Below are 11,367 nucleotides of genomic sequence, written 5' to 3'. Positions count from 1 at the left end.
TTCAAGTTACTCGTTACTTTCAAAGTAACTAGTTACTAGGGAAAGTAACTTTGGTTTTACTCAGAATTCTCTTGTTAATGTGTTGCTTCCATAACTTTGCCAGTCTTCTAGCTTGCTTACTTGCCACAAGTGCACTGTGCCACCTACCAATAGAAAGGAAAAGATAATGTGCATATTTCCACGAGAGAAATCCCACGCCTGGACCGTCATTGACTGCTGCCATGATTCTAGCCTACGTCACAGCGTCATGTGCGCCTTTTACATCCAACACAAAAACTGCAGTCGTGGTGCTTTCGATTGTACTCAGAACTCAGAAATTCTGCCTTCTGAATAGGAAGATGTAGGTAACACCAGACTGCAGATGAGCTGCATACAGGGCTGGACTGGGACAGAAAATTGGCCCGGGCATTTTGACTAGAGACCGGCCCACCATTATAGGAAAAATCATAAAGCCTTTGAATGAAAATAAACACTGTTGTGACAGTGATGTACACTGTTTTGATGGTATATATGCATCAATCTATCAATCGTTTGTTGTAAGATTCAGATAATTATTTTTTAAAAGCGAGACATTTTAAATGAGAATAAGAAAGAAAAGTATTTCTTTGTGCCCCCCTCTCCCTGTTAATGCCCTACATGCCACCCCTGGCAACACTTTGCTAGATCCGCCCCTGCACAGTTACCAGCTGTCAGCTACTCTAAAAAAGGATCCTGGTGTTATTTGTCTCTCAGAAACAGTTCATAACTTCCCTTCAACTCATTCATGTCACCTAAAAGGTAAACCTGTTTCTCCATCACAGCTCTGATGATTCAGTAAGGACATCTCCTGGTTTCATCTTCATGTTTCCCTCTCACCAGATAACCAAACCATATCATGACCAGCAGCTTTTACAGCTGTGGCTCCAGCAAACATCAGCTGATACTAGAAATTAATATTAAATAAATTCTAACAACAGCTGATCAAGCTTAAACGTGCTGCTGTTGTTTAGCGCGACATCCGCTGGTTTCCTCTTTCGGCGCAAAGTGGGCGATAAACAAACAAGAGAGCCGATCAGCTGATCATTGATCAGTTTCATGATTGAAGTAGAAACGGGAGAGGGAGGGGGAGAATGAGAGAGAAGAGGCAGCTGTGCAGCAAAGACACAGAATAACTCCAGCTTTGTGTCTTTTTCATTGTAGCTGAATTACGGGACAAACTGTTCCTTTTCACCTCAATAAGAAACGCGTAATATTTTCTCTGAATACCAGACGGGACGGTTGGCAACTCTAATAACTTATGAACAAAATAAAGTTCAACATCAGTAACATCATAGCACCACCCAGCTGTATAGAAACTCCGTCATGCTAGCTAGCACGCAGTACGAAAAAGTCAGAATAACGAAAATAAACTCCACCTAAACTTGGTTCATATCTGACCCAGAGAGACTGCAGGTCATAACTTCTTACCTGAAGTTCAGTTCACACTTGGACCGGCGGCCGCCTCGGGTCTCTTTTCCTTCTGCGTCCCTTTTCCTTCATCCACCTGCTGGCCTCCACCACTTGCTAATGTTACTGAATCTGTGGAAGCTCCGCGATAGCCACCACACGAAGTAACGAGTAACGACGCCTATCTAAATCCCAGTAACGAGTAACGCGTTCCTGATTTTGGCATAATAACTAGTTACCGTGCTCGTTACCACAATAATAACGTAGTTACTGTAACGCGTTACTTAATAACGCGTTAGTCCCAACACTGAAGTATTGGCTATATTGAGAGGTCTTATTTTGTTCTTACTTAATTTTGCAAATGTATTTGAATAAGGCCCTCCAATTAAGACAGATTTTATGTTGTTGATTTTAAAGATCTGAATGGATATTTTATTTTATTTTATTGTTTATTTCTATTTTTAAGTTTTATTTTTCAAGACTTTGTGAATTCTCTTTTTTATAACTGGGCCCACCCTTTTTAGTTTTGTTAATATTGGCAATAGTGTGAAGTGTTATTGTTGGTTTCAAATATATTCAATATAGGCTATCCAATTAAGTTAAATGTCATGTTTTTAGTTGTTAGAATTTGATGAGGAATATTTAATTTTATTTTTTGCTTTTCTGTTTTCCCCCTGAGGGATTGCCACCTTAACGTGGTCAGGGGTTTTGCGCGTGTTAGTGACCATAAAAGCTTGACAAGCAGAAGCTCAGCCTTCAGTTGGGACACCCAAGTTGGTCAGGTCTTTGGGTAGAGGCCTGACACAGTGCAATCCAATTACCTGATAAAAACAGTTATCCAGAGTAGGGCTGCCATGATTAGTTGACTATAAAAATCATCAACGACTAATTGTCTGCGCATCGTTTGAAGCTTTGTAAGATCCTGAAAGACGCAGGAATAAGTAGTAGGATTTAAGAGTGCAATAATGAACTAAAACAGAAGATGCAATGCAGTTGCCGTTTTAGTTAGCACATTCCTTGAACACTTCAAGCTGTAAGCTAAACGGTAAATGGCCTGTATTTGTATAGTGCCTTATTAGTCCCTATGGACCCCAAAGTGCTTTACACTACATTCAGTCATCCACCCATTCACACACGGTGATGGCAAGTCTACAGTGTAGCCACAGCTGCCCTGGGGCGCACTGACAGAGGCGAGGCTGCCGGACACTGGCGCCACCGGGTCCTCTGACCACCACCAGTAGGCAACGGGTGAAGTGTCTTGCCCAAGGACACAACGACCGAGACTGTTGGAGCTGGGGCTCAAACCGGCAACCTTCCGATTATCAGACAAACTGCCAACTATTGAGCCACAGTCGTCCTAAGCTAATGATAGTTATATAAGAGCAGATGCATGCTGGTGCAATAAGCTGCACGTTTTATGTCCAATGAATGCATGATGTAATTAGTCGACGAATTGCAAAAATAATTGGTGACTAGTCGACTGTCAAAATAATCATTTGTGGCAGCCCTGATCCAGAGCACCCCCACACCTTTCTCACCTCCATTGCCACTATGTGCCCCCTCATATATGCCTGTCTAGAAACGGCCCTGAGTGCAGTGTGGACTTTTGAAAAATTGTGGTCATAATGTGAAGAACAAACAGTGCAAGATCTTTTGTGTATTACCCCCACTGGAGAATATTGGTTTGCATTAGTTGATTTGAAACCATACAGCATAAAGTCAAAGTCATCATTAAACTCCAGGACAGCAAAGCTATTACTTGTGCTACACATTTTTAAATGATCACAAAATAATTTTATAAACAAAATGTTTATTTACATTTCTTTCATTTTAACAGCCAGTACGAACAAACTATGCAACTTGACTTGACAAAAATCAAATCAATGTAAATTCGCAGTATGTACAATGAGGTTTAGGGCTGTAAAAGAACGTGTTAATATTGTGTTTGATATTATTTGGGAAAGTTAGCTTTTCAAACATATCTGAGAAAAATTAGACATTTACACCAAAGTAAAGACATCTTTTTTTTTTTTTTTTTTTAAATACAGCACAATGTTGAACAGAATGAAAATATGTTTAAAAATAAAAAAAAGATTCACTTTTAGTCCTCCCTGAATGAGGTGGTTAATTACTGTGCAAGTAATACAATTAGACATCATTGCCATTTAGACATCAGTAATGACGTGACATACTGACAGAAATTGAAAGATGGGTAATGGAAATTAAATCGTATTTTCAGTCTCAATTTAATTAAGACATGTTTTAACCTTAGTGCATATTTCAAAATCCAACATCCAAATTCCAACACTTGTCACAAGATGTGCTTTCCAGAGTTATTGTGGAAAGATTATCAAATACTTCTTTTTTAATGATAGGCAAGTGCTTCAATTTTTGTAACTGTATATATGAAAACAACATCAATAAATTACCAATTAAAAAAAACTAACAAAACATCTGTTTTTAATGTGTTCAGTTGACAATATTTAAAAACGAATGCAAGTGTATTATGGCGAACTCATTACAAAATGAGAAAAGAAAAAGATGACAGCTTTAAAATGCCACTAGGACACTAAAGTCCATGTCCAAAACAAAAGCATTATGTATGCCAAAAGGCTTACTTGAGTTGAAGCCAAATTTACCTTAACAATTTTCCCTAAACTAACTCAGGTACAACATTTGGGAAGAAATACCATGCCAAACTGGGGTTATGCTCTCACACATCTTGTGACATCACCTACTGAATCAAAAAGTATGAGAAAAGGATACCTGCATATTCTGACAAACCAACTTAAATTTAAAGATGTATATTTCTGAAAAACCTCAATCTCCATCTATATTACACTTTACTTTGCAGAGAGCACACAGTGCCATACAGAACATTGTAAAAAGAACAAAAAATAAAGTTCAACACTCTGGAAAGTTTCCTCATCTGCTTGCTAGTGAGGAGGAACAAAAGTGTAGCTAGTATAAAGAACAACTGTCACTAATCATTATGTTGCATCACTTTAAAGTACAATTTGTGATTTTGGGGAGATTTACTTGTCTAGCCTGTCTATATTGCATCATTTTTATTTTCAACAGTACCAAGTGGCACGCATGTTCGTCTGTTGGCTTTAGTTAAGTTGCTTCCGTTCTTTAAGACAGATGGATGGATTTCCAACAAAGCAGCAAATGAGTACAAATTCCCAAACTCTCCAACCATTCTACAAATATACAAAATAATTATCTCAAAAAGGCAAAATAAGTAAATTCTCCATTTGCATATAAATTCCATTATAAAAACCAAACAAACAAAAACCCGCTCCACAGCATGCATTTTCTGAATTACAAGAATGTATATTTCCTATTTCAAAGCATACCATTGTTCCAAGGTGAACATGGTTTCTTACATGTCCATCTCTCACGGACCACCATGAACATTTTTAACATGTTTTTTTAGGTGACCCGTCTGCGTGAATTTCTTTGAACAGTGTGGACAGGCATGTGGTTTCTCCCCTGTATGGGTGTATTTGTGCCTTTTAAGGTTATTGTAGTCTAAAAATCCTTTTCCACAGAATGGACACCAGTGTCTTTTCTCTCCATTATGCCATCGCAAATGCACATTCAGTTCTACTCTTCTTATGAATTTCCTTTCACAGAGGGTACACTGAAATGGTTTCTCTCCAGTGTGGATCCTAATATGTACTTCTACGTCTCGTTTTGTGAAGAATCCTTTTTTGCAGATCTGGCAAATGAAAGGTCTTATCCTGCCATGCACCATTTGTATGTGTTTTGTAAGGCCAAAGCGGTAGACAAATCCCTTCCCGCAATGCTGGCAGATATGTATCCGACCATTACGGTGCACCCGGCCGTGGCGTTTAAAGCTCTTGGAGTCTGGGAAATTCTTCCCACAGAATGTGCATGAGAAGGGCCTGTGTCCCGTATGAAGACTAACGTGGCTTTCCAGTGCAGCACTGCTGCTAAGGATTCGACCACATTCCCCACACTGGTTCCTTAGCAGATGCCTACCTATGACTGACAAAGGCTGTAGAGGTGATACAATTGGTGACGTAACAAATTTGGGTTGGAGTGAATCAGGGGAGCCACTGGGGTTTTGATTATCAGATCCCGTCTCCGTCTTTACGTTTAACAAAGACGACTCCTTTTCCCCAGGTGGAGCCATTTCACTTTCTGTCATGACAGGAGGTATCCACACTTTAGCTCGACATTTTTTCCCAACCCCACAGTTGGTCCGACTCTCTGATAACCGACTTTTTGCCAATTTAGATTTGTTAGACTTTTTCATTGAAGCAATTTTTTTAGCTTTTGCTGCTTTAGCTAACTTCATAGCATTAACAACTTTAAAACCCCTTTTAGGACCAGTAACATCTTGGATTAGTCTGGGCTTCTTAGCAGGTGTAGATTCCTCAGTCCTTGTAGGACTGATGCAATTTTTAGCTATTGTAGGGGACTTGACACTTGGGGAACAAGTTTCACCTTTATTTCTTCTAGTAATAGCGCCACCTGTGGTTATACCAAAAGATCTTAATTCCCTTTTAATCATTTTTGTCCTTGAGTCATCCTTGCTGAAAAGTGAACTCCTATGGATGCCAGACTGCCTCAAACTAGGTGTTCTTGGACTAACAGAAGGCAAGTCAGTCTTTTTAGGACTAGTGCTTCCTCTGGTTGACATTACAAGGCTTACAGAACTTGATTTTTCATTTATAGGGGTTGTATCATTGTTAGTCATTTTGGGGCTACCACTTTCTTTAGTTGAGCTAGGACTTCTAGAACTCAAAGAACCTTTTTTACCTGAAGGCGACCTCCTCGGACTTAAAGAACTGGATTTTTTATATCTAGGACTATCCCTACCCAAAGACCTCCTAGGAGTCACTGAAGTCATTTCAGGACTAGCAATTTCTTCATTTAAATTACCCTCTCTAGGACTCACAGATGTGGATTTTTTATTATCTGTGCCTAAACCATCTCTATGTGTACTGTCCGCCTTGGGAGTCATGGTGGTGGAATCACTGTTAGCCCTGCTCTTCTTAGAAGTTGGCTCATTATCAATCTTGGGTAAATCACCACCATTACACAGTACAGATCTTACAGGACTGATGGAAGATGGGGCATTATTAATTAGAGCTGTATTATCTTTAACCACATCTCTCCTTCCAAGGCAAACAGGACTGGTTTCCTTAGTTGACTTTTCACCGTTAAGACTGCCATTCTCTATTCCAAGTTTCTTAGAGATGAGAGTGGTAGTCTCACTTTCTGAATTCTGTTCCAGACTTTTTTCAGTTCTTTTAACTTGCAAGTGAGTTTTCAGATGACTTCGCAGCCGAACGACCAAGGAGTTTTTCTGTAAGCTTTTCTTCTGTAAGCTCTCTCCGTCAAAGAAGCTTTACCATTTGCAAAGTCAGAGTTGGCCTGTATCAAAATGGAAAGAAGAAACAAAAAATAAATAAATAGGTACCACATTCTGTAGGGGTTCTAATTAAAAAAAAAACAAAATCCCACAACAACAACAACATAACATGATGCTATCAATTTCAATGTGTAACCACAGAAATTATGAGCCCCATGTACTGAATAGCATTTACCTGTTTTTCTGGATCTTGAACGATCGGTGAAACTGCCAGTTGTGCCAAGAACTGTGCTTTAGTCATCTGTAAGTGAGGGTCAGATGCCTCTCTGGACATGGAGGTAAGCTGTATCATGGCAGATTCATTCTCCTGTACATCACTGCTGTCCATATTAGGAATGGGTTCAACAGATGTGGCTGATGTAGATGGCTGCAAATCTTCACCGACAGTTGCCTCTCTCATGACAGTGAATGTTTCAGATGACAGTTGACCCGCTCATGATTATTTGACTCTTCTGACTTCTGAGGTGTATTTAGAGTCACAGGACTAAGCATTTCGGTTACATCTAAACTACTGCTTGAAGATGAATCTAGCTTCTCTGAGATTGCTGGTTTTGAAGACATCTCTTGCATAGTACCTTCAGAAAATCCCTTTAAAAGCAGTTTCGATACCAAAACAGATTCGTTGGGGGATACTGAAAATGGAAGTTTGGTTAATCTGACCACAGGAGTGAGCTTCCTATCAACAGTCGGCTGTGATGCTGGTATTATCTTAACTGACTGTTCTAAACTGGTCTCTGTAGGAGTGCTTATCACTTCAGAAACAGAGGCAGTTTGTTCAAGAGATTCAGGGCTGTCGGTTGTGTTTTCACTTTGAGAGAATGCTGTGTCATCGGAAGCTGAAACACTTAACTCCTGTGAAGCTGCAGTTGACTGTGTAGATGTCAATGTGACAGGAACATCACGAGGCATTGCTGCCTCTTGCGTTGCTTTCACAACTATTGTCTGTGGCGGATGTTTACTTGGTGCCACTGCTGCCAACCGTATTGGAACTATGATTGTTATTTTTTTGTGTGGTGGACCACCTGTTTGCTGATTTTCTGATGGTTTAGTCAACTGTGAAACTGGGACTAATGTCATGGAGGTAGTATTTGTTTGTTGAGGAAGACAGAAAAGTGAAGGCGTTTCCAGAGGCAACCCTGCAACTCCAGAAGTTGCAAGTAAATTATTGTGTGTAGTCCTCGACTCTATAGAAGAAAGCTTTGTTGTAGACGATGCTATATTGTGAGATGGTCCTACTCTTGGCACAACAGTTATTATTTTAGGCCTAATTTTAGTCAGTTTTCTGGGTGCTACGGGGTGGGAAGATGGCAGGACAAAAGTTTGAGTAGCAGCATTTGATAAAACTTGCTGTTGTTGTGGTGTAACAAATGCTTTGAGGGTTTCATTGGCCTCTACACTTGACTGAGATTTTACAGTAAGATTCTGTGTCTGTGGTTTAGCTAGGATTTTGTCCACTGTTCATGTAGCGTATCCACACAGGGAGCACAATGAGTCATAGGTGATGAAATTTTTTCGGAAGACGGAATAATATTTCCCATTGTTGACTGATTCATTGCTTCAACTAGCAGCATTGCATCCTGAAGTGTTGCAGAAGTGCGACGTTCCTTGTGCTGACCGGGTGTCAGTTGTGGTGAGTCCAATGGAGGAGAGGTCAATGTTTTCTTTGCAGATAAAGCTTCAATGGATGGAGCCTCAACTGTCTCTTTCTCTACACCCGTGGGAAGCTGCTGAGTTTCAGGGTCTACTGGCTTTTCAGAAGAACTGCTACTCAAAGACAAAACTGAAGCAGGCAGAGAACCAGTCTTTCTATTGTCCATGTTTTTCAAATCAGTGCTTGCCATCTCCTGTACAGATGGATTGGCAGTAGATGAAGTCTCTTTCGACTGAATCCCAGATGAGCTTGGAGAGGCAGAAGCAGAAATCTTCACTGCATCTACTGCAGTGGATTTGTCAACTATTTCTGAAGGTGTGTTCAACTGTTCCTGGCCTTTTAAGGCATCAAAAGATGATGATACAAGTGCTTCTTTTGGTTTAATTTTCTTTGGTGGCCGTCCTCTTCTACGCCGTACTGACACATTAGTTTTGGAAGTTGCTTCATCTTCTGCCAAGCTGTTTTTTAATTCTTCACAAATAACTTCTTTGTTGACCAATATGGACCCCCCTAACTGTTCATCTGCACAGTGCACATGTGCAGATGGCTTAACAGTAATAGCAGTTTGTTCATTTTCTACTGTTTCACCATCTCTTTGACATTGCTGAAGAACCTGTGTCTCTACTTCTGATGTCTCCTGATCAACTTCAGACTCTTCTTTGATATTGTCCGTCATTGCAGCAAGTGAAATAACTATTGAATGTTCTGAATCAGTGGTCTGGCTCTGCGTTCCCTCTGAACGGCTACTCTCTCCCATACAGGATACCTCCCGGACCATTTTGGTCTCTTCATCTTTTCGAGCTGATGTAGTTTCTTCTGTTGAATCTTCCTGGTTAATAAGCATCCCTTCATTTTCAGTTCCATTTAAAGAGACGTTTAAAGAACCTAGGCACCACAGTGATAAAGATGTCAGAAGAAACATAAGAGGAAAAAGTTACTAAGGCAGAGAAAACTCTGGAACAATGAAACATTAGTTAGACATTTTTTTCTTTTCCCCTTAACATTACATGGTCCATACAATTATTTTAAAGGGAACTGTTTATTTTATTTTTTTAAGCATTACGGTTTCAAACAGCTCTCTCACACAACAGAGGTAGGGTTCATACACTGAGGCAGAATCTCAGTGAAGTAGCAGTTGATTATGACATTCAGCACCACACGAAGTAACGAGTAACGACCCTATCTAAATCCCAGTAACGAGTAACGCGTTCCTGATTTTGGCATAATAACTAGTTACCGTGCTCGTTACCACAGTAATAATGTAGTTACTGTAACGCGTTACTTAATAACGCGTTAGTCCCAACACTGGTAAGTATTGGCTATATTGAGAGGTCTTATTTTGTTCTTACTTAATTTTGCAAATGTATTTGAATAAGGCCCTCCAATTAAGACAGATTTTATGTTGTTGATTTTAAAGATCTGAATGGATATTTTATTTTATTTTATTGTTTATTTCTATTTTTAAGTTTTATTTTTCAAGACTTTGTGAATTCTCTTTTTTATAACTGGGCCCACCCTTTTTAGTTTTGTTAATATTGGCAATAGTGTGAAGTGTTATTGTTGGTTTCAAATATATTCAATATAGGCTATCCAATTAAGTTAAATGTCATGTTTTTAGTTGTTAGAATTTGATGAGGAATATTTAATTTTATTTTTTGCTTTTCTGTTTTCCCCCTGAGGGATTGCCACCTTAACGTGGTCAGGGGTTTTGCGCGTGTTAGTGACCATAAAAGCTTGACAAGCAGAAGCTCAGCCTTCAGTTGGGACACCCAAGTTGGTCAGGTCTTTGGGTAGAGGCCTGACACAGTGCAATCCAATTACCTGATAAAAACAGTTATCCAGAGTAGGGCTGCCATGATTAGTTGACTATAAAAATCATCAACGACTAATTGTCTGCGCATCGTTTGAAGCTTTGTAAGATCCTGAAAGACGCAGGAATAAGTAGTAGGATTTAAGAGTGCAATAATGAACTAAAACAGAAGATGCAATGCATCTACAAGGATGCCAGTTGCCGTTAAACGCCAAAAAAGAAGTAGTCGTCTCTGGTATCGTAGCTGTGTCCAAATTTAGGGGCCACATCCTATAGAGTCCGCATTTGTAGGCTGATTAAGTTACAGCGACGCAAGGAAGGCTATCCAAATTCGCAGAATCCTACAAATGCGTCCTTCATTTCTCCAGATTTGAACGATGGGTAGGGTGTATCCTTCGTGGCCCAAGCTATCCTAGAATTCATAGCGAGGCCCAGTCCATTTCAGTTTCCAGCAGTAGCAGCAGGTACTTAGTTTTAATATTACTCTTATTACTCTTTCTGGGTCACAAAATAAAGTTTTCAGATATTTTCTGGCAAGAATGTGGGTGCGTAAATTTCAAATATCTGCTAAATTTATCTATACATCACATATTTGCAAAAGTGCTCTGATGTTTTCGGAGACATCTGTTACCCACCAGCTCGATAGCTAGACGGGGTTCAAGGCTCACTAGAGCTGACGAACAGCAAACTCCTGGCACATCGTTTTCAGACCCCCTGTGGTTCAACTCAGGTTAAACATGATATATAAGTCACTTAGATACCTTAAATATTTTATCGTTTGACTTTTTTCAGTATTTTATTTGTTCCTGAGTAAATCTGTTTGGCTGAGATTAAAGTTATAGTTTTCACACAGCTGAATAAACATCAAGCACAAAACTGATTAAACAGAAGTGTGAGATGGGTGAGAATTTACTCCAGTGTCCTGTTATATTTTAGATAGCAAGGAGCAGACGGCTGAGTTTATTAAATTCAATTGAATTGAATTTTATTTATATAGCACCAAATCACAACAAAAGTCGCCTCAAGGCGCTTCATAGGTACAGAGAAAAACCCAATAATCATATGACCCCCTAT

General features: G+C 39.6%; 1 protein-coding gene across 2 annotated transcripts; it reads right to left on the bottom strand.

Annotated features, from left to right (window-relative positions):
* Positions 1–3,215: 3,215 nt before the first annotated feature.
* LOC121815512 (zinc finger protein 239-like) lies at positions 3,216–9,439 on the bottom strand. Of its 2 annotated transcripts, none has more exons than XM_042226903.1 (2): positions 7,008–9,439; positions 3,216–6,834 (listed from the first exon to the last, which is right to left on the bottom strand). In XM_042226903.1, exon 1 carries the CDS (start codon positions 9,403–9,405, stop codon positions 8,272–8,274), a length of 1,134 nt encoding a protein of 377 aa, XP_042082837.1. In that variant the 5' UTR covers positions 9,406–9,439; the 3' UTR covers positions 3,216–6,834; positions 7,008–8,271. The 2 variants fall into 2 exon arrangements, with proteins under 2 accessions (XP_042082837.1, XP_042082836.1); XM_042226902.1 differs by having other exon boundaries at positions 7,008–9,433.
* Between the last annotated feature and the right edge of the window lie 1,928 nt (positions 9,440–11,367).

This window comes from Haplochromis burtoni, unplaced genomic scaffold (assembly GCF_018398535.1).
Source record: "Haplochromis burtoni strain Fernald_Lab_line unplaced genomic scaffold, NCSU_Asbu1 Contig_233, whole genome shotgun sequence".
Taxonomy (NCBI): Eukaryota; Metazoa; Chordata; class Actinopteri; order Cichliformes; family Cichlidae; genus Haplochromis; species Haplochromis burtoni.
This window is presented reverse-complemented; position numbering and strand designations above follow the sequence as displayed.

What these genes read in the sequence shown, in the direction of transcription:
- LOC121815512 (XM_042226902.1), bottom strand. Translation starts at nt 6,421, where the DNA reads ATGACTCCCAAGGCGGACAGTACACATAGAGATGGTTTAGGCACAGAT.